Source organism: Lampetra fluviatilis, chromosome 2 (genome assembly GCF_964198595.1).
Source record: "Lampetra fluviatilis chromosome 2, kcLamFluv1.1, whole genome shotgun sequence".
Taxonomy (NCBI): Eukaryota; Metazoa; Chordata; class Hyperoartia; order Petromyzontiformes; family Petromyzontidae; genus Lampetra; species Lampetra fluviatilis.
In genome coordinates this window covers 13,790,155-13,814,526 of record NC_136276.1, presented here as the reverse complement: position 1 = coordinate 13,814,526, position 24,372 = coordinate 13,790,155, and the positions used below count along the sequence as shown (strand labels likewise).

The 24,372-nt window shown below is 38.6% G+C and overlaps 1 protein-coding gene across 2 annotated transcripts in view; it reads left to right on the top strand.

Moving 5' to 3' along the window:
- Positions 1–23,519, top strand: part of LOC144943197 (V-type proton ATPase 116 kDa subunit a 1-like) — a 228,886-nt gene extending 205,367 nt beyond the window's left edge. For both annotated transcript variants that reach the window (XM_078870471.1, XM_078870461.1), the window contains one exon: positions 23,105–23,519. In XM_078870471.1, coding sequence (XP_078726597.1) covers positions 23,105–23,201 — 97 coding nt within the window. In that variant the 3' untranslated portion in view covers positions 23,202–23,519. The remainder of the gene's footprint in view (positions 1–23,104) is intronic.
- Positions 23,520–24,372: the final 853 nt, after the last annotated feature.

The following is a 24,372-nucleotide window of genomic DNA, read 5'->3' as shown; positions in this document are numbered from 1 at the left end:
TGATGATAGCCAGTGGGTTTGCAAAGTACCTTCGTCTTGGATAAATCAATTTCATGTGAGCCCACAGCGTTAAAACAATGATCAGCCACGGTCAAGGAATTGGTCCTACCATGTTTCAAATCTGCCTTGTGTTCATGAACACAGTCCGAGACATGTCGTTTAATTTCCCCAATGTAACTACTAATGCAGACACAGCTTAGTTTGTAGACACCGGGGTATTGCATGTCAGGTATCACATCCTTCACAGATGGGATCAGATCATTATTGTTACGTACTGTGTTGAATCGAACGTGGATCTTGTGTTTGTTCATGATTTTGGAAATATTTTTTGGGAACCACTGCTATGTAGGACTTGTGAAATTGGTCTTCGTAATTAAAACTACATCATTGTCATATCTTAATTTGAAGCTTTCGTAACTGCAGGAATCCATACTCTTTGGTTACATGCTAATTACTCACATTAACATTACTAGCCCCGGCCACTTTTTTTATGACCCTTGGGCTACACCCATTTCAAACCTTTTAAAACAGTCTGTCTCAGCAGCAGACCATGCTTTCCCACCTAATGACGGTCGCTTGTGTTGCGCCTGAAACGTCGTAATTTATTTTATTTTATACCTACGTGACTTTACCGAAAGAACCAAAGAGTATCGTTGTCATACTCACAATACAGTACTGTACCTCTATAAAATAATGCACTTACAGCTTTTACAGCTCTTACATGGGTGCTCTTCAGCAAGTGGGTTTCCCAACTGTGTATGGAATTTCTGAAAACTATTTTAAAATTTGCAGAAATGCTTTGAAAAGCTTTCACACTAGATATTATTTCAGACAATTGATCTTGCAGGACTTGAATTGCCATGGACGTAAAATAATAAACTGTCATGCCCGTCTGCCTCTTAAGAAATGTTCTGTTCTACACTATACAGAACTCTTATCAACCGTGATATTCGGGACCTATGTTGTGAATTCTGTCATACATAGGGTTATCCATGATTTTACTCCCCGCAGATATTAGGTATTTTCATGAACCCTAAAGTTGGAGTTGCATATAATAGGGCCGTGCATAAGAAGCGTTCACCTGTATTAATACATGTGTAGCTATAAAATAATGCTTTGTCACTATGGCTACCAATTCAAATGTTTCTTCTGTTTCGGTGTATCACCTTCTAGGACATGTATGTATGTATGTTTATCATCATCATAATCGGCAACAGTCAATCCATTGCTGGATGAAGGACTCCCTAAACTGCCACCACCTATCACAATACTGCGATTTAACAATACACCCATTACCTGTATTGATGTCATCACTACATCTCCTCGGTGGGAATGCACTCGAGCATCAGAAGCCATGTGATAGTGCTGTTTTATATAACAATGCAAACATTGGGAAATTATTTAGTCAAACCAAATGTTTGCAAACATGAAAGGCTATATTTAACGTGTTATTATAAGTCAGTGTAAATTGCATCCTTTTCTAGGGAAAAAAAAACTATTATATGACAAAAAATTACTCCATAGTGTATTTTTGTATCTTATTGTAACACATAACACATATATAATTTAAACAAACAGTTTTCATGGAATATGTATAACATAGCATATTACACTTATAGCTAGAACCTAATAATGTTAGTTTTAAAATATCTAATTTTTTTTAATGAAATCTTGCTTTATAAGCTTTATAAACGGGGGGGGGAACTGAAAATAGGGAATTCACCCCAATGTGTAGGCTACTCTACTTCATTGGTAAAATTATGTAAAATACCTTATATCTATCATTTGGTGGCGCCATAGGGGGGGAGCCTGTTGCTCCTGTGCTGGGCGGCTCTTGCACAATTTCAAGCTGCATTAGCTCACAGGTGATAACTCAACGCCACCTGGGCAGGGGGTGGCCTTCCCTTTTGCCTTTTTGAGTCAAGCAGCTTCCACGCTAATAGAACGGTGAGGTGAGAGGGGGTTTCTTTCGCCCCATTACATTTTGCAATGCATGGGTGAGCACCGGTCTCGAACAATGGATCTGCAGATAAACAGAGGCCAGCCATAATAGTTTACGTGACCGTTTGCCGTATCGTGTGTGGTTGCCTCAGCGAGGCTTTCATTTTTCAGTCGGCGCCTGTTGTTTTTTTTAGTTTTTTTGCCAACTGTGACAGTGCTGCCAGAGAAAATTATTTCGCACCGTGTATGCAGCAACGCATGACATGAGACTCCCACCCCATTTTATTTTCACTGAGAAAACCATTTCGCACACATTTAGTCAAGTATAAATGACGCCATTAAGAAAAGTGTATGCCAATCTTTTTAAGTTTTATGCATTGTGTAATCATTCTTTGCAATACTTTTACAAACACGGTTTTGTCGCTTGATTGTATCAGGCAACACATGCAGCTTTTATTTAGACCATTAACAGGAAGATAATGATTATGTCTGCTATCATCCTCCACCTGTGTTAAGGTTCTCCTGAAAATAATTTTTTTTCAAAGCATGTGGAGTCCTTGCTCATTATAAACGCCTGACATACATATACAGTAATACATATTTTAAAACAGAAGCTTGTGCTAAAAACAAGGAAATGAAATATTTAACATTTCTGTCATGGTTATATGGCTATGTAATTGGTGGTGTGGTCAGGTTTTCCATTCGCACTTTGTGAATAAACTTCACTGCCTTGGTGTTGCATTTTAATTATGCAACTGCAGTCGGCTGTTCAATAATGCAGCATCTTGCAAGGTGATATGTAACAAGTTACTTTTTTACTTGTGCAGGTATAAGGATTGTGACAAGGAACCATATTACTTTATTTGCAATCGTTTGAGTTCACGTAAACACACATGTGATATGTGATTTTACAATGCAATACGGTTGCAATGCAATTGTGATTATTGCAATGAATATTCTCTCTCACAATCGCATACATTATTATATTATTCGTCGGTTCTTTCTGTAAAGTCACGTAGATATTTATTATGTTTTATTATTTTTATTCACGACATTACTGAAAGAACCAAAGAATATGAATTCCTGCAGTCACGAGAGTTTTAAGTCAGTATTATTATTTGTAATTGTTTTATGGGGGGTTTAATACAGTAAATTCAGCTGTGACGGTCCCACCTGATGACGGAGACTTGTGTTGCCTCCGAAACGTCGTGATTTATTAATTTATTTTTATTTCTATTATTATTTCTATCACTTTTATTATTTATTATTATTTATTTTTACCGGAAAACACCTAAGAGTATGAGTACAAACCTGTGTCATTCAGACCCTCGACGAAAAATCTATTACGATTCATAATGTGGACTTAAAAACATGAATATTACTGTGTACAGTTTGTAGTCAATTTCTCAAATAGATTCAAGGCCAAAAAAAAATATTTCTTGTCCTCAGATAATAATCACCTTCTGATACAAATAGCAGATGGGTGGCAGCTTTAAGGTCAAAGGACACATTTAAATTAAGAACATTTAAATTCATAAGACAAAATTGAGTTGAATGACACGTTTAAGTCAACTTTTATCTATATAATAATAAGATATCGCAAGTATAGTTTTAGACAATTATCTTTAATGCGAGTCACCATATTTACATGGGTTGGGTTATGGTAAAATTACTGTCATTGGCTTTACTTCAAGGTGAAATAATCACTTTAGTTTCATAAAAACTGATTACATGCAGTGAAACATTAAACAAGGTTAATGTATGTTTTAAAATGTCCTGAAATTAAATGCGCAAATTACATTTTTTTTAAATACCACACCATTGAATCAAAACCAGCATTAAGGAATCTTTGAAGGTATAAACGGACGCTTAATTATGCAAAATGTTCACCATGAAGTGGTAAGCTTCAAGTTTATAGAGCTAATATCAGCGTTTTCCTAACCATTTAGAGGGTAGCCACTTAATCTTTATTTGAAGCTTTCGTGACTGCAGGAATCCATACTCTTTGGTTCGTTCGGTGAAGTCTCGTAGGTAGAAAAAATAATAGATCACGACGTTTTGATCGCCACACAAGCAATCGTCCTCAGGTGGGATAAGACATCTCAATGTCCCCAGATGATTTGCTTGTCAGTTTCGATGTAGTCTCCCTGTTCACCATGGTACCTGCACCTGACACCATTGCAATCATTGAAGACTTGGTCCAACAGGGACTGAATCCTGATGTATCAACTTTGGTGAAGCACTGCCTTACCAACACTTACTTCACCTGTAATGGTACATTCTACAAACAAAATGAGGGTACCCCAATGGGCTCTCCCTTATCGCCAGTGGTAGCGAATGTTTTCATGGAGAAATTTGAGACAGATGCCATCCAGACATCCACCCTACATCCCTCCTTTTGGAAGAAATACGTAGATGACACGTTCGTCATCTGGCCACATGGCCTGTCAGCACTGAACCATTTTTTTCCCCATCTATCAAATTCACCATGGAAGTGGAAAATGTTGGCAAACTGCCATTCCTGGATGTTTTGATCGAGAAGAGACCTGATGGCTCCAGATATATAAACACAGACATAACTTCAACCGAGAAGATAGGTACAAATTGAGCAATCATTGGAAGGACGTTATTAACCAGGTAAAGCCTTAACTGGTTGTTGATGTTTCCATCCTACCTGCCATTGTCAGCAGTTATTTCCGACTCTCTGAGTTGCATTACCAATTTACATTACCAAGTTAAATGTCCTTACATTAACGGGATAAATGTCTCACTAACAAAGCCAACGTTGCCCCTTTCTCTCGATGTGGGGGTGACTCTCGTTTTTTTAGCAGACTATAAATGGCTGTGATGTTGTTGTGTGTGTCTCTCTCTGTGTGTGTCTCTTTGTGTGTGTGTCTCTCGGTTTGTGTGTGTCTCTCTCTCTGTTTGTCTCCTTAAATATATATTTGTCTTGTGTCTCTTTGTGTTTATGTGTGTCTCTCTCTGTGTGTGTCACTTTGTGTGTATGTCTCTGTGTGTGGGTGTGTCTTTTTGTGAGTCTCTCTGGGTGTGTCCCTCTCTGTGTGTCTCTGTGTGTGTGTCTCTCTGTCTGTGTCTCTCTATATTTGTCTCTCTCTGTGTGTGTGTGTCTCTCTCTGTGCGTGGGTGTGCCTCTCGGTGTGTGTCTCTCTCTCCTTCCCTCGATGTGATGTCGTTTGTTTTCTAACGAGCTGGATGTCTCACTAGCACAGCCACCGTTGCGTTGGCTCGTTTACATTGACATGCGAATCTCTCACAATACAATAGCCACCTCCTCAGCTCTCGCATCTCGGTTCCCATCTTTGGATTTCCACTCGCTTAGGCACAATCTCCAGCCCCCACCCTCTTGCCCGATGCGGCACCCCCCCCCCCTCTCGGCTCTCTATATATAAGGACTTGTTTCAGAAGCCTGTTTTTCTATCTCACCTGAGGACGATTGCTTGTGTGGCGAGCGAAACGTCGTGATCTATTATTATTTTTACCTACGTAAAAACACCAAAGAGTATAGCCACTTAATGTTTTGGATCTTTTGTTTGATTTACGATTGCTTAGTATTTGATGTCTATAAATCGGTTTGTTTTTGGAAGGTCTATGCGCCTAATGTGAATCATGCACAAGCACGTCATAAAAGGCCATGCTTAATGGATTCCAATGATCTGAATGGTCATGAATTTTGAATTGACGACTGTCATGAGTATGTTGACGCAGTTTACATTAAACTATAGAAGTATATGACTCCGGTATAATATGTATTGTCCAATTTATAACGTGCAATCATTCCAGAGGACATTGTTGTGATATACAGACATCACTTGTGGGGGGGGGGGGTCCACAATGCTCTTACACTCAATATGAGCACATTTAAAATCCTAATGGCAGTAGATTATACTTATAATTCCAGTTCTTAGCAATGTTCACCAACTAGCAAAGCGTCGCAATTTTTGCCATAGACAGGCCTATTTCACACGATATGTACTGCTTTTTGGTACAGGCAGTCTCTGTTTTATGCCCCCAGTGGGAATCGCTGGAGTACTTCACCTTTGGATTATTCTTCAAATGTATAAGTAATGAGAAAACGCATAACAACAGAGTTTTGTGTACATGCACTGAACATCTGTACGTGTTGTTTAAATGAAATGATTTGTTCATTTCAAATGCTGGCATGGTATACACAACACACATATAGTAATATGATTCACAAAATGTGTATTATAATAAGAATAATGAAATAAAATGAAAACCTTACTAAAGATTGAGAAGAATGAAAGTGTACATAACAGGCACACGTGCATTACTCATTCAGCTGTGATTCACCTGCATGACTAGAAACAAAATGCCAGTTTGTTATTCTGGTCCTGTGTGTCATCGTGGAGTGTATGCAGCCTCCAGGGCTTGCTACAATCTCAGCTTGTGCTGATGGTGCACAGCACGCCTGCTTATCGAATCCATTCCAACTACTTTCATTCATCGTGAAATTTAGAGGTGTTGTAAATGAGTAACCCGTTCGATTTTATTTCATTGTATATGTAGCTCTTTGAGCCATCCCTACGTATGTATTGCACACCAGAATGTGTTCACGAACACCTTGTGTAAACTGTGGAAGGTGCTCAAATAGCCAGGCTTTATGTTTCTCAGAATTGAAAAACTTCACACACTCTGAACACAATCAGCCATTTTTCGATTTAAAGCTTTCGTGACAGCACTCCAATGTCTTTCCAACAGCTCTGTTTCTTCACCTGAGGACGGCTGCTTGTGTTGTGGCCGAAACGTCGTGAGAATTTTATTTTATTATGTTTTATTTTATTATTTTATTATTTCCCTTCTACGTGACTTTACCGAAAGAACCAAGAAGAACAATCAGCCATTTTAAAATGTGGTTGAATTATTATTGTCTCGTAAGATAAACATATCAGTGAAATAAAATTGTAATTTCTGTTTGAATGGGTTGAACTAGATATTTCTGCCAAAAAATATATGAATATATATATACTTCAGCAGACAAAGTGAATGCAATATCATCGTAAAGTGAACAGAGTAGAATGGAGACAGAGTATAACAAGACTAAATCCTTAGACTACAAAACCTGTAATTAGAAATTTCTCTGAACAGAAGCAGCTTTATTATGCATTTCTAGAGGTCCTTGTGAGTGGGGTCAAGATATGCGATGACACATCCACACTCTTAAAGTGCTCATAGCTCCTGCTGTTGTCCGACCCTCGCATATGTCGACTATGCACAAGTGGGGCGAATACACGGATGCCCACAGTTGCCCTTCATGTCAGGATTGATGTTGCTGAGTGAAGAGGCCCTGACATTCAGTTCCGATTTCTCAGTGTAACCCTATAGCCTACACCACTTGCTCATTTGCATCCAATTGTTGTCACACTTGCATTTCACTTACAGGCACTCGCACACCATGGCTCACACGAACAGTGGTTTAAAATCATGTCACAATCACCATTTTACTGCATTTCATTCTAGCTTCATGCATACCGTTTGAAGACATTTACACTATGTTATGCTTGCACATAATATATGGATGGAACATTGCATCAATTCATCATTTAATTTATGTAGATTATTGAGCTCACAATACGATCACCAAATCGTGTATTTAACAACTAATTTTTTCTTATTTATAGAAACATGTAATGGCTCCACGTGACCTCGCAAGTTAATACATAACCCACTATATTCATCACGATGTAATACAATAAGTGATCCTTTAATTAAATTATGATGCTGACTCGCAATAGTTCATTGAATTGCAAGGGGGCATATTGTTATTCTTGTCATAATATACTTTGTATATACTGTGCCATCATCATTATCACCTGTGATCAATCTCCTTTTGGATGAAGGCGTTCCCAAGCCATCGCTATCTTTCATGATTCTATGGCTTTTATTATTTGTATCATCATCATCATTATTATGATTGTATTTATCACTATAATTACGTGCTGTTTCAGTAATAGACAGACTGCACTCTACGGCCTTTTCTTCTAATTCCATATTGCTTCACGGAACTGTAAGACTCATTACTTACCTTTATTTTTCACGTAGGTGCTGTCTCTTCTGGAGATTTGTCATGCCCAAGTGCATGCATTTTTTCATGAAAGTATGACTATGAGTTCAAATCTGATTGATTTTGAAATTCATGTCCAATCTACCTATATAGATTATTTTCTTCTCTTAATTATGCATTTTTTCAGCTTGCATTTCCTTGGCGCATAACTGCTTCCAATCCATATGCCGCACATGATAGTATGGATAGGTTTCTGACATTCTTCTTGAAGCACATCATCATATTATGTATCTAAAGAGAAATCTGTGTTTCCAAATAATGCTACTGTACACTGGGTTCCCTGGTTATTTTAGGCCAACTCTGAGGTCATGTTCCACCTTAAGCAGCTGCCTCGGACACATTGTCGGTTGTTCTCAATCTGTTTGCAGGTTTAATCATGCAATTGCATTTTTGTAATTACATTGTTATGATGCCATTGGGTCCTACACATATATATGTACCAACAGACAAAATGTATTTTTTTTTATCATTATGCAGGGGGGATGGTGGTATTCTTGGCTGGAAGACTTGCAGTGAGTCAGTGTGGCATGTGATAATGAGAGGTACTTGTTTAGGGTTGTGTTTCCATGGGTGGTACAAAAATTGTAGAATTTGTTTGAGGGAGAAAGGCAAACAGAGAATGACTTCCATATTCCCTATGGACATACGTAATAGGTTATTTGTGATGGCAATAGGGCTTACAATTTTATATCTTTGTTGCCGCTAGCTGTATCTGTTAACGGCTGGAGTGAATTGATAAGTTGACAATATGAGTGGTAGATTTGTGCTATTATGTATAAATTGTCTAAATCCATGACCTCGGAATTTGGCTAAGAATGTAGCATTCTAGGCCTCGGCAACCTTTGCAAAACAATGATTCCACAACAACGATTTAATTTTAATTCTAATTTAATAACAATGACAGCGTTTGAACAAATATTTAACGTTAAGAAGCTCTTGCCAAGACTTATAACAGACCCGACGCTATTGTGTCCAGCCCTCATGTTCCAGTGCCCTAATGTCATTCCACTGCACATTATCGCATCAGCCACCTCTCCACAGACTCAAACCCAAGTGCTTCATTGCTTGACCTCTGGTAACCAAGCTATGCTATCCCAATAATGACTCAGTCCTGGTCCAGGAACCTCAGCAGGGCCATGATTGTCAGTGCCATGCTCTATGAGCACTGAGGCTTTGCCCCACCCACTCCATCTCCTTGCACCCTCCTCCTGTGTACCAGCAATGGCCAGGAATGGGGGGCACGAAGCATTTTTCTTATGTTTTTAATAATTAAAAGTTTAAATTTATAATCTAACCAACTCGCACTTATGTGAAATACCTTTTAGTTGGCTTATACTATTTTATTTAAACATATATTTTGTGATCTATTTTTAACACCAATACAGCAGGGACGTTTAATTAACCTTGTGACATCGAGACTGGCTCCAAAATTGGCCCGGCACCAGGAGTGTGGCATGGGTCAGGAAAAGGAGACCAGGGATGAGGGTCTTGAGTAGTGCGGTCACCTGTCCTAGTTTTCCCAGGATCGTCCTCTTTTTGAATTCGTTGTACTTATGGATCTGTCAGTCCAATTTTTTGTCCGTGTGTAATCATACACCACTCAAAATAACGTATTTACATGCAATTCTCCCCTCTCCTGGTATTGTGAAATATTCTTTCCATTATGCCCGACATTTTTTGTAACTCAGAGGTGGCAACCCTAGTCCAGAGTTCCTATAGGATCCATTCAGCCTGATCACGCTGTTAAGGGGATGCAGACCCTTAGGCCATGAGTGGTGTGATAACCAAGCCAGCACGGTTCCCACTCGCAATGAAGACATAGCAAACATCTCTCTCTCTTTGGCACAGTGCTTTCTAGATTTTCCACCAAGGTTCCATCAAGTCCTGCCCAGACATCTCCCTTACAGAACTCAAACCATTTATGCCCGTCTATTTTAAATGAAACTTACTTGGTGAAGAAATCTGCCATTCTCATAGACTGGCAATTGTCTCCTTCCTAGTCCATTGTGTTTACCACATGGCTCAAACTACTTCTTTCAGCCTACATAATGTCTCTAAAATTATTACACAATTGTTATGTTTCCATATTGACTCATTTCAAGTCTCAACACAGTGTAACTCCGACCCCTTCGGTTTTATCTCTTCCCGCCCTCTCCTCCTCCATATTAATATGGTTCCACTGCTGAATATTTGTACCCCCTTGTTTTTTTTTATAATCAATTAAATGTTCCTTGCATGTTGTCTAGCTATGTATTTTCAAGTAAAACCTTAATTTTAAGACGACTTTTCAAATATATTTGTGAAACAATGGATCTGTTTGATTTCAGTAGAGTCTTACTATTAATACCATATGTTTGGTCCCGACTTTGTCCTAGCCATTGTGGCTTGACTTTTTTTGCCTTTCCTAGGCAATTGATATCTAATATGGAGCAGAACGAACACTGGCCAGAAGGAGTTACAAATGTTCATTGATGGGAACAAAATTAATTCCCCCGGGATACAAATGTTCAGAAGAACCAATATTTGCTTCCACTGGCACCTGAATTGTCTGGGCATGATAAGGCTAAATTGGGGATGCAGGCTTTTAAGTTGCTTATTTGTGAGCTAAACTGGTTTGCTTCTCAGTGTCTTGGATTTTCTGTTTGCACATACTCACACAGTCACTTTAAGATGTTTTCTTGTTCATGTTTTTGTTTTTTGTTTTTTGCGGTTGCACCCGATTCAAGAGCCGAATGGCTCACAGGGCTATACCAAATAAATTAAACTGAAACTGTCTGTAGAAACGTGGCATAGGTTACACCAGGGTGTTAGAAGCTGATTTCAGGTTTTTACACCATTCCATTTGACTAAATTTTCATCCATCTGTGTCCACTGAAATATGTGTTTATAGATGTGAATATGTATCAAGAAATAAACCCATTATGGCAAGTGACTACAAGACGCTTCCTAGTCACTTAACAAAGCTAAGGAAAACCAACCCTAAATAGTAGTTACCATAAAAAAAATACTCGACAATGCACACAAACACACCTTATCAACACATTTCCATGGTATGATTGGCAAGGCAATAATTAGGAATATCAATTCATAAGATTAACGCATGACTCGATACGATACTTATTTATTTCTGATGGTAATCAAGAGTGAACTGTGTTGCAAATACATTAATAATACACCTAAATGGGAGAACACAAGATACACGTATTATATTCTTGCAAGCATTTATAATTAGATGTTTGTATGTGTTTAATTTTGTGGCTCTGCCTTAAGCTAATCGTGATTCAGTGTGTCTACTTTCAGTATTTGTCTTTGTTATATGTATGTGTGTTTGAATTCTAATGCATTATTTAGTCTGTTATTAAAATGCAAATTAATTCCAGAGTTCATTATCTAATATAATTAAGAAAATACAAATGTAACAAGCAGTTCATGTGTGTTTCACGATTGTGGTCATGCATAAAATTATTTGAGCCACATTTGCTAAAATGCAACCTCTCTCATTTATTTCATCATAGCGATATATAAAAATCTGCTACAGTCAGCTTATCAACATCAAATGCAATTTTCTCCCTTCATATCATGCCAGGTGAGATCAAAAAACTAATTGACTAAATCGTCGCAAAGAATACTTGCGTAGTTGTGCAAAACCTAAAACTATATTAATGCTGCAGTTTAAAATTAAGATTTCACTATTTTCTTTCAAAATTTGGCTTGAGATATTTCACAGGCACACCAATGACTTTCCTTTGGAAATGACAGCGTTGTGATGGTTTTTCTCATTTTTGCGCCTAGTTCAGCTTTTCCCAAAGCGGCCATGCCTCTATCACCTGCAAAAACAAAATGGCAATTGATATAGTTATTGGACTGCCAATGTTATTTTTTCTTCATTTCCAGTCTGTTTTTTTGGGAGGGGGTCAGGTCAGTCAGGTTTTCATAGAAATGCATTCTGCTTTCTTTCATAAAAAAAAAGATATGTGATGTATGCAGCATGCAATGAATGTTATAATAATGGTAAATAAAGCCAAGAGGAATGAAACAAGAGTGGTAGATCCCCTTGACGAAACCTGGTTCAATCCATTCTATTCTGTTCATTACTCTCCAATTATTGACCCCATGAAAGCCCAGCCAATGTACTCATTCTTGGATTCTGTTGAAAGGCTGTTTTTGTATATACTCACCCAGATTGCAACATTCTTCTAGCTGTAAAATTGTTCACCAATGGAACAGTTTGTGTTGGTGCAGCCTTAAAACACATGAACAGTATTGGCAGTACTTATAAAAGCATGTATTAATCAAACATTAACATTCGGTGCAGTGTTTCATGTGACTCGTGCAGCTGTTGTTGCAGCTTCTCGGTGTAATCTGACAGCCTGCCAGAAAGATGTGACTGATGCCCTGACCCAATGACAATGCTTTCACATCTGTCACCTGTACTCGGTCAGCATAAAAGTTGTCGCCCATCTCTACCAAATTCCTCAATGTCAGGCAGTTAAATAATTGTCTCAACATGCTACTAAAAAATGCACTGATCATGATGCGCCATGGTGCTCACGAGAAAAACGCAGTGCACAAACATTAATGTAATCGATGTGTCTGTAGGAAAAGTACATCATTCAAATTCCCTGCATTGGTTTCCCTTAGCAATGTATACAGCAACATCACATTCATTTATGTGTGTTACCTCTGGGAGGCGGGGGTCGAGGGAGAGCGATGTGACTGAGGGGAGAAAGGCATGAGCGGCTGCTCCAAAGAATGTGTCACTGATTGTAAATATGAAACTTACAACTATGCAGAGATCCGGTGGCTGTTGAGCGTCTACCTCTTCACACTCTCCTTTAATCCCTATTAGCCCATGATTGTACAGTCCACATCTAGTTGTTTACACCTTCTCATGCCCTGTGGCTAAATTCTCTGGCGACTGAGATAACTTGTAATGTTGGAAGACATCGCAGATGCCTCTTGGCAACGATGTGATGAATGCTGCAAAGCTCCACATGGAGCTGGTTGAAATATCTTGGCGCATTTTGATCTTACTACAGTAGAATGCCTTTATTTCTTGCTGTAATATAATTTTTAGTTGTATTTATGATTGTAGTTGTATAGATGTACGTAAATCTTCTGTTGTAGATAGTCTTTATCTCATGCCACTGTAGAATTCTCACTAGAATACAAGTCAAATGTGAAATTATTTGAATGAGAAGTAATTTGTATATGAGGGATGTTAAAAAGTGTTGTTTTTTTATGGCACACGAAATTAACTTTTTCATATTCTGGTACTCGCACAGCATTCTACTCTCATATGATGATGAACACAAAAGTGATGTAGCTTCAAACGAATCGACGATTGTGTCAGTAAGACTTTTGATTGGTGCCTTGTGTCATATAAACATAAGCGTGTACAGCAATGGTAAAAACATTTTATGCATGCCTGCATGCTTCAAGTTGCCCTAAAACGCAGGAGATTCAACTTCCACGAATCTATTTTCAAACTCCTTAAAAATTCATTGGTGGCTGGCTGTGTTATGCAATTGGCCTCTTCAAAGATGTCATAATTAGTATGAAGTGATTTTATAATGTTACCTCCCACCTCTCCTACTGCATAATATCACAGACAACCTTGACCATTGCATTGCAAATGACACAGAGCAATGCCACCTTGTCTCCATCATTTTTAACCACTTGTTTATTTTTTCATCAGCCTTAAATGGAACAATTTGCCTCGCAAAAATGTTTTGAATTCAAATTGACCATGCATAGGAAATAATGGAAGGGGTCTTGCACGTAGATTTTTTAAAAAACGCTATGCATGGAATGTTGCTATGAATCTTTCTGCAATGTCCAACACGTACTTTTGTTTTAAGATATCGATACCCAAACATGTAATGGAAGTTATACATCTTACAAATACATTATATCGTTGTGTAATGTTGATTATGTTTACTTTCAAGAGACGTTAGGCCCCATAAGCTATATATAAATGGCTATTGAATGTGTTTGCCCTCGTGGCAGAAATGTTTTGACTGATTGTAATAACATGTTTAATTGCTGTGGTAAGCTGTGGTACACTTTTCCATTCTTCGTAGGTTCATAGCTCCATCCAGTGGTGAGGTAGATATGTGGTGGTGAGTCCGAACTGGTGGCTTCAGCAGATAAGCATGTCCTTACATTCAAGAAAATGTGGCAATACACCTCATAAAAGATCGTAATAGAATTACGAATTGAAAACTGAGGCATTGAACATGTGGGCAATAGCTACATTATCTTTAAAGAAAATTAATTTAGGAACAAATCATTAATGATGCCAAGGTAAATCTCATTACACTGGTCAACACACTTTTTCTGGCATAAGGTATTCGAACGATTTTAAGGTAATTTTGGGGTGCTGATTCCAAATCTGGCATCAGTTTTTGTCTATCACATCAGGTTTTTGAGATATACATTTTTGCATTTTCAATAAAAACTGCAGAAGAAAAATATTAAATAAATGTGGATATCTACATAAAATTATATTATAAACACACAATTCCAAAAATACAGCACCATATTTTAACACTAAAGCAGTCACTGACTCGCAACAACTTGCAATCATAAGTGACAGAGTTAATTTGGGGTAAAATCAATGAAAATGGGGTATGCCGATAGCATAAAAATGATGTGATAGAGCAAATCTGAGATCAGATTTGGAATCAGCACCCTGAAATTAGTCTAAAACAACTGTAAAAGTACAGGCCAGAAAAAAAAGGCTTTTTTTTTTGACCAGTGTTATTGTTTGTTTATCTTTGTAATTGCTCATCACAGATACTTTTAATTATTTAACTTGTATTGTATGTGTAGTTTCAGTGATTCGGAGACGAGGTTTGTTGGAGGCACCTTTTATTTAGGACATTCACGGTCTCGCCTGCACACTCTCTGCAGTCGCTTAGCCTCGCCTATACACAACGCTAGCCATCTAACACCACGGCGCTGACTAAGACAGCCAACTACTATCTAGCAGCACAATATCGAGCAAAGACAGCAGCGACAACAGCGACGAGACGACAGCAACGATGAGATTAATCAAATCCCAGAACCGGCAGCCTCGAGCTCCCCGCTCTCAGCTTCTTTTATGTTCCCAGCACGACCTGACTCCACCCTGGCCGCGCCTCCCTTCTCGAACCCACTAGCAGCTTCCAGGGGCTTCCAGACGGGGTCCTCCATGACCGTTGCCCTAGTTACTCCTCTCTGCCAACACACACCGTGCACACCCTCACCGGCGTGTGTGCTGTCTGTCCACCACAGCTGCCGCTGCTGTCCACCAGCCGGCGCGATTACACTACATGTGATCTTGGACTTCTTTCTGCACGTTGTCTCTTAAAACACTCAAATCATATATAAATAAAGGTCACTGTCACAAGCATACAGAGGAAAAAGGGGAAGTGAAGCGTAAATCAGTGTCATCATGAGCTTTGTACCCAAATCATTATTCACATATAAATGTTGAATTGTCTTGATTTGAATTAAAGGCTTACATTCAAGGAAAGCATTTGTCGCTAAATACTTACAAAAAACTATTATAATCGGGACATTGACATGGCCCAGCGGAAGCACTTTCGTGCTTGTTGGAGATTTCTATGATTCTAATCTGGTAGACCACCCTGGTTAATACTACTGGTGTATTCCCCTTAAAACATGTTGTCTACTTGAAACTGTATTTTAAAGATCCTGAAAAGAGTAGACCATTGTGTGGCGGTATCATGGTCAATATTTGCCAAATTATAAAAATGACCTACATATTGCTGAATCAGAATCATCAGCCTCTACTGGCAGACTAATGCACATTTGCAGGCAGGTGCTGAGTAATCTTGTGCTCCACAGGGACTGTCGCCACTGGGGATCTCCTTGAGATGAGATTGTATGTAAGGTGCTTTGAGATTCTGAGGCATAAAAGTGCCCTATATTATAACAAATATTATTATTAATAAAAAATATTAATATTGCAGTCTGCACTTAAATTTAAATTTACTTTAATCATCGATCATTGTTGATAACTATATGTAAAATACCCCACAACATTCTAGCGAGCCATGAAAGTTGTGTCTGCCATAAGGGAGATGCCCAGTGTTTCTAAAGAAAAATATTGTACAGTGCATTTCATTGAAAGCATCATTTATTTGAAAGACCAAATGTTTCACAATCCTTACACAATTTTTATGTATAAATTGCAAACACATGGACATATAGCTTCAGTATCTGTGAGGCCACACACGTGTTATCAATTCGATGTAGAGCATGGCATGCCTTAGTATTGGAGTGAAGATGTGACGGAACAGATGGTCCTTGAAGTGTGGCACCTAGGACGTTGATGGAATGTCAGGTGGTAAACTGTTCCACAGACAAATGCCAGTAAGAAAAATGGACACGTGTGTGTGTTGGTGTGGAAGGAAAAATAAAGGCTGCAGAACTGTCATGGAGGAGGGGCAAGAAAGAATGTTAGGAATGAAAAACAGACTTGATAACTGGACATCTGGCTATAAAATACATAATGCATAGGAATTTATAGGACATATCTGCACACGTAATTTAATCTTGTATTGTTTACGTACATGCTGTAATCGGGAATGCTGCCATGGTGTAAAGGTTAGCACACTGGACTTGCAATCCAGATTTCACTGGTTCAATCTCTCAGCGTGGCAGTAGATACAAATGGGAAAGTTTATTACATTTCTCCAGCTCTGTCTACCCAGCAGTAAACATGGGTACACTACAGTTCGTCATTCGGCAGTTCGCGTGTGGAGTTTCAAGTATGGATACTCCCAAGACATCTGGCCAGCGTGTACGAGTAGGCCAACTATCCTACAGAATGAACAAGCAATTGCAGGGCTGCACCTTTTTATACGATGGCACTCGTTCAGCTGTTTGTACTATATGAGTACATATTTAGCATAGCAGTCCCGGCTGACAACAGGATCAGCAAATGTTAAATAATACCACCGTGACTGGGCAGTCCTGGGTAGTACAGCTGTAGCTAGGACATCACTGGAAGAATGCCTTTTCACTTATTCATTCTAAAGTCAGCAGTTTTATTTTCATAACTTAATGGCAATATCTTAAGCAAAGTATAAAAGTATGGTATGCTCTTTGATGTATAATAAATGGTGAAAACCCACTACCCATTAATGCTCCAGTGTAACACCTCAAATTATAATATTTTCCCCCAATAATTCACATTTTTATATTGCAAAAAGTATCATGAACAGTAAATCTAACAAGTTTAATACATATGTAGCAAATTTCATGCTAAAATATGGCATGATGTAGAATGTTTTTATTTCATACAGACAATTCTTACAAGCAAAAAATCAAGGTATGCCAGCACAAATTGCAGTAAATCTACAGGGGTATGTTTAATGGTGATGTTGATGGATTCTATTATATAATTCATTTTATATTCTGTATGTTCAAAATTAATGGCACATAACAATACTTGTATTAGTGCGCATCAGAGAACTGACAAATCCTAGACTTGGCAGGATCATTTCCATATGTTAATGGGGTGTCACAAGCACCCTGAATGCCCCTGTAATTAATGCGAGCCAGTTTTAAATAATACTGTACAGTACTCATAATCTGTAATGCACAATAATCAGATGGTTTTTACTCATAACCTCTCAATTATTATCCTGACCATTACTGCCACGAGTGGGACATGTTAGTCACGTGATGAATTTGTTTCACAGCACAACATATACCCAACCGTGGAACAAATACCTTAAATTATGGCTTTTTGTTCAAATAACCACAGAAGTTGAAAGGTTAAATGAACACCTACAAATTACAATTATATATTGCATGAAGCTATAATTTAGCAATGTAATGCATTCTTACTGCACACCTTTTGTAAAGTAGATTACACATTCATAACTATTGGATATGCAAGTTATATTCCTGGTGTACTCCAATACACGTTTAAATAGATTACACAAAACTAGGTGTTCGCATTAGGTCAGATTTTAGTTTATTATTTACTGTATTATGTTTTTTATTATTATGCTGCATGAACTACTGCATATTTTTTAAACATAATCTATTCACACAGGACTGCTTGTTCTTGTTTTTTTTGTTAATTTATTGGTGAAATTAAATCTACAGGTTTTATCAGACGCTTTAAACATGCTTGTAGATATAATGTATAATGAAATGGAACATTCCGTACAACCATTCTGAGCTTTATTTATTTTTAGAATGACATGATAGAAGTTCTTGAGAATGTATTTACTTAGCAGGCGGTGGAGGTAATCTAATACTTGTCAGTATCATTCCAGTGTGACGATTACGAACTGGTGGAAACCAGTGTGCCTTCACCCATCCATACGTAATGCAGCACACTGCGTGTTCCTTTCTGAACCCGTGACAAAATCGGCAACTTTTAGCAAAGTCTGCTAAAAGTTGCATCAATGTTATTGGAAATATACACAGTGTGATGATTTTCATATGGTGGCAGAGACCTACATGATTTCCAAACTATTGCATTAATTTACCCTTGAAACACATGAATGTCAATGAATTTGAATAAATAGAAAGTGGCGATGTGCTATCAGTCTTTGACACATGGCATACTAATGTAGTGGGTTCAAGGAGAGTGGAGACGGCTTGTAGAGGCAACACGTTTATTACGATAACAGCAACAGTAACGGCCCCTAACACAAAGGGGTAACGGCCCCTTTACCCGTTACCTGGAGAGGTACGGCCTCCGGGCTAGCGTGCTGGGACCACGGGCTCTCTCTCCTCCGGCTAAGGGTGACCTAGGGGAGGCTACACTGACCCGACCCAGCCAAGGTATGGGTCTCGACCACTAGCCCTCTTGGTCCCGGCCCTTACAAGGACGTCGGACCCCGGGGTTTCCCAGGGTCTCACCACTGGCCCTCTCAGTCCCGGCTCTTAAAAGGGCAGTGGGTCTGGGGGTTCCCAAGGTCCTAGGCTAGCTGGTCTTCAGGCTTCGGTCTGCGGACTGATTGCCGGACTCGCCCAGAGGTCCGGCTTTTATACACCTCCCCAGGTGTGTCAGCCCCTGGCCACGCCTCCCTTCCAGAGAGTTCCAGGGGGGGGGGGGGTCTCGGGGGATCATAGAACACCCCGTAGCCCCCCCCTCCCCTGCTTCGGGGCTGGGGAATGTCACCACCCTCATGCCGGTCCAAGTTACTGCCCCTGGTGGGCCCTGTCTGCTACTGCAGGTAAGTACACTTAGCCCATTTACAGCGCTACACTCATACCGAGAGTATGCGTTTGTGTCTTCGCCCTGTGAGACTACTGATGCTAAATGGCATTGTTGATAAACAATGGGCCTGGATAAAGATACTTGGATATGTTGTATTCATTTCATCTGTACTTCTGCCTACTTTTTAGAGTCCCAGCTATGGTTTTTGTATTCACCTAACAAAGTTCTGTAGCTAAGCTGCATCATAACGTTTCGAAAGTAAAAATGTTTGAGTAAAAAAAAGAAATCGTAATTAAATTTTGTAGATATATTCTACAGAGGATGGTACAAGATGTTGTCTCAGTCCATAGGAATCGTTACTGAAGACGAAATTGTATGAACGTATTGTGTGGCGCATATACCATGAAACACGCTGGAAGGCTTTTTTACCCATCCACTGGGAGTATGAGAGAGGTTAACATCTACCAGTCAGTGTTTGCATTACTAATCTTCACATCACATGGAATCCAACAATATAAGATAACACAACCCAGACTTTTCCCTTGCGTTTTGAAAATGAAATTATCATTCTTTGCATTTAGAAAAGATATACCTCAGGGCTATTTACGAGAGCATGAATATATACAACACAAAGAAAAGTATCTTGTTTTATCAAAACACACTGTGATTCAACAAACAATTCTGAGTCTGTCCTCTGGCTAAGTTTGAAGGAATGTAATGCTGTGTTGCAGCCAAGCAGCATTGCAAGTGTTGTTTACACATAGTATAGTTTAAGCGGTTATGGATAACCTCGACATTATACATGTATTAGACTGGCTGAAATGTATTTTCAACTGATTCTTTAACACACGTAACATTGTTATTGGCTAGTACCCTTGGCGCAACTGTGTGTTGTTGGGTTTATATCACTTAGCCACGATACTGAATTGAAATGTAAATTTGGAGATACAAAAGTCCCCATGAATGTTGTCTTTTAGTTTATAGTGTGATTTTCCCTGATACTTTTAGGGAGTCTAGAGTCTTTAATTAACACCAAATGGAGCATCTATGAACATTCTAGATATGCCCTCATTAAGATACATATTCCAATATGAACTATTATTTTGCAGTTATTTAACTTAAAATATTGGAGATTTCGTTATTTATACTCCAGTATTGTAGTCCTTTTTCTTGCATTGATGATGACAACTGCAAGATAGATCACTCTCGTCAACTTCAAGATCCTCAGTGGCCTCAACCTCCACTCTACCTCTCCACTGTAATTTTTATGGCTTTTACTCTCCTTCACACTCTCGTAACCAATGTCTTCTGTCACTTCAATTAACCTTCACTCAATGGGAGGTTGCTCCCTCTCTGCTGCTGCCTGCAAAGTCTGAGATTGCCTTTCCTCTGGCCGTCCACATTGTAGAGTCCCTCCACTTTCTGCTCACGTTCAGGCTCAAAATATTCCTCTTTTAATCTGCCTTTGACTAACAAGTTACAAAACTGGATCCAATCATTACAAACAAAGACCCTCCCCCTCGTATAGCCTTAACAGGCTGTTGAGGCAAGTGTTGTTAGTGAGCACCTATGAAGGCCATCACGGCACACGAGGGGGGTGGGTGACCAGCACCACGCCCAATCACTTTTGTCTCCCCAGTGACGATGTTTTTACACACCGCACCAGGCAGTCATTTGAAGTTGTTTCCCCCTCGGGGAGGCCCGAACCAGTTCAGATAATCGTCACTGGTGTTGGCCGTGAATGGGAATCCAACGCGGGTTACCGAGTTCGTAGCGCGGTGTGCTAGATGCTACTACACTACCAAACATTACAGGACAATATAAGACACATTTTTGCTCAAACACTTTACAAGGCATGTTGGACTGTCCGGATTATGTGCTAGTCGCTTGAAGTGGGCTTTACCTGGTTTCAATTGGCTTTAGCAATACACTCCAAAACATCAAAATCATTGTACTTGCTTCCCTGCTAATGGACATCATATACCTTAAGTGTATAGAGTGATACTTAAAGGAGTTTATAACTCTAGGCTGAGTCTGTCCGATGATTGAAACCAATCGATCTCTGGGCCATAGTTTTGGGGGACAAAATTATAATTTTAAAAAATGTGGATGTAAGGTGTGCGAATGTTTTTGCTTCATATTTGCCTTTTCAGTCTCATGCCTGACACTTTAGCCAGATTTTAACATACTGTACTTTATATTTAAATATATGCTTAAAAAATGAAGTACGGTACCATGCCATGGTTGATGCAGAAAGCAGCTGCCTTGAGCAGCTTTGCTCGGCCATGCGGAAGGAATCGATAGGGCTTAGTCAGACCTGGGGCCCATTCCTGCGTTCCCATTTTCTGTCTCTGCCACGCAGGAGTAAGCTTCAGTGAATAATTTCCTAGTTTCTCCTTCATACATTTTCATGCAATGGGTTTAAATGTTTCAATGGTCCTATCGTTGTTATTTGTACTGGTTGCACCACATCGTCGATGGGTTCCTGACAGCTCAACGTAGGGTACCTTATGTTTTGTTTGAATGTTTTGATGTTTATCCTATCCCCATATTTCCCATTTTACTGCTGATTCTGTAAAGAAAATACTGAGACTTTTGTACTTGTTGTATTTTACTATGGTTTTATTGTCGTTATTATAAAGTAAAAACAATACAATTTACATCAGTTTATTCAAATCACGAGTGTACATATTTATATGTTTTTGCATATGTTGTGCATGCTGACGCTTGTGTAAGCATATATTTAAAATGATTGGGAGCAGGTTTAACTTGGTTTGAGCTGCCGGAGACCAACCTGAATGAGTACTGGCTCTGAGCAAGCTAGATAGATTGCTATCTTCATGAGAGAAAAATAAGCCTTGTACTGAGGAGGAGGGGGAAGATTGGGAAATGTAGTGGTGGGTAATGGAATGCAGTTTAATCTTGATACCACAAGCCTGGCTGGTTATTTTAAAGGATAAGGCATCATATCCATGTATGGCCATGTCATTCACAAGCAGCCATCATTTTCATACTTAGTGGATAAGCTTAAAGGTAGGAGTGCTGAGATACTAATTTGTACAAATATTATAAGGTTATATAATTATTTAAAATTCCAAAGTTAAACTAAAATAATGTATGGTAAAACTAAATATATGCATGTGCTCTTTAAGAAAATATAACTACAATTATATGTTTGTTTACCAGAGACTTGCACTGTTTAAAACTATGTTTTAGGCATTTAAATTTGCTTTACAGAGGTGTAATATAACTGGTCTGTATTTTATGCAGTATATTACTCGTAATGAATTGGTCAAACATCTCATAGTAAGGCTCTCAGAGTGGCTTTCCTGAACAACAAAGGTCATATTATTACCATGGGAAACCATGCACTTCAACAAAACAATAATTCCTCAAACTGTAGAAGGCATATTGTTTTAATGTACGGGAATGCAACTGTGTTTGGTCCATGGAGTGTTTATATTTCTGATATCAATGAGTTATACCTTCTAATTCGTATGAAAAAATCTCCACCATAATTTTGGTACAGATAATACGGTATTAAGCATTAATACGAACTGCGATCTCAAGAATCATTATTCTTAAGATTAAAGTCGGCATTACAAAAATATATATAATTTCCAAAGTAAACGTTTTTTTAAATTAAATAATTGTGATGTACATCATCACATACTGTGTTGCATATGATTAATGTAGAAGATCCAAGAAGCAAAACATCAAACAAACTGTGCACTTGTACGCTTAGGTTTTTTCGGTAAAGTCACGAAAAAAAACCTAAGAGTATGAATCCTTGCAGTCACGAAAGCTTCAAATCTAGAATGTGCACTTGTACTCATAGGGACTATGTGGGTGAATGTGCCTTCCAGGGTGGAGTTCCAGAACAAATTCTACACTGGGACTGGATACAAATTCACGCCATTCTCCTTCCATCAGCTCCTGCAGGAAAAACTCCAAGAAGAGTGACACCCTGCGCTCACTGTGATTAAACATTTGGATCTGAATTGCATGCTTGATTGAATTATATGGCGAGGTATTCATCCGGCAGTGGGTAGACAATGGCTGATGATGATTGCATTATTTTGCGGTGGCCCAAAGTGTGTTTTATGCAAAAATAATCATTATTTTGGAGACAAAATCTTTGTAATGGCCAATAATAACATTTTTTTTATTAAATACTTCCAGCAACATTTTTATATTTTAGTAAAAAATTTTAGATGAAGGCTCACAGGTCACTGCTTGCTCTGTAAAATGTGCCAACTTAAGGCTCTATACAAGCCGTTATCAAAGAAATATATAATTTGTACTTTTGCTTCTTGTAACTTTTACAGGTCTGTAATTCAATTGTCTTGTAACTTTCCACTTCGGTGCAAAGGCCTCCATTGTATTGCATTTTTCTGACTACAGTGAACTAATTTAACGAAACAAATGCAATTTTTTCTTACTCTCACTAAACGCCAAAAATAATTACCACATTATTCCTGAAATAAAACATGTCCGTTTTATGCAGATTATGCTAGATTAAAATCTGTCATTTTAAAAATGTGTAAAATTGTTTACATGATTTAAGTAAGGGAATTAAAATAATATTTTTAATGGGACTTGAAAACAAAAATAAAAGCACAGATTGCAGACACTTTTGTCTCCTCCGGAGTTTGTATTTTTTTAAATGGTTTTCACTCTACAGTTGGTAGTGAAAAGTGTTTGTTATTGAAGTCGGTTGAAACAAAAGTGACATTGAGCAAGTCCAGAGACTACTATAAGCCTGCTTGAACAAGCATAGAGAATTATATTTATGATTATTAAAACCACAGATAAACAGGTTAATATTCAAAATGTGCTTGCCATGTGCCAAACAATATTATATAATACAAGTATATATTTTATGCCACATTACATATAACTGACTTGATAAAATGCAAAGCGTTTACATTTTTGTACTTGCACAATTTATTCAACCTTGCATTGACAAAATTAGACTTGTGTCAAGATGTCATTGCATGGCATTGCATGTCTGGAAGAAACCAGCCAGTGTGACCCTGTCCACTTTCGGCTGCCTCTAGCAGGCCGAGTTTTAGACACCTGGAGTATCCACTGCTTGGGCCCCAGAGGTGCACAAAGGGTGAGTTTTGTCAGT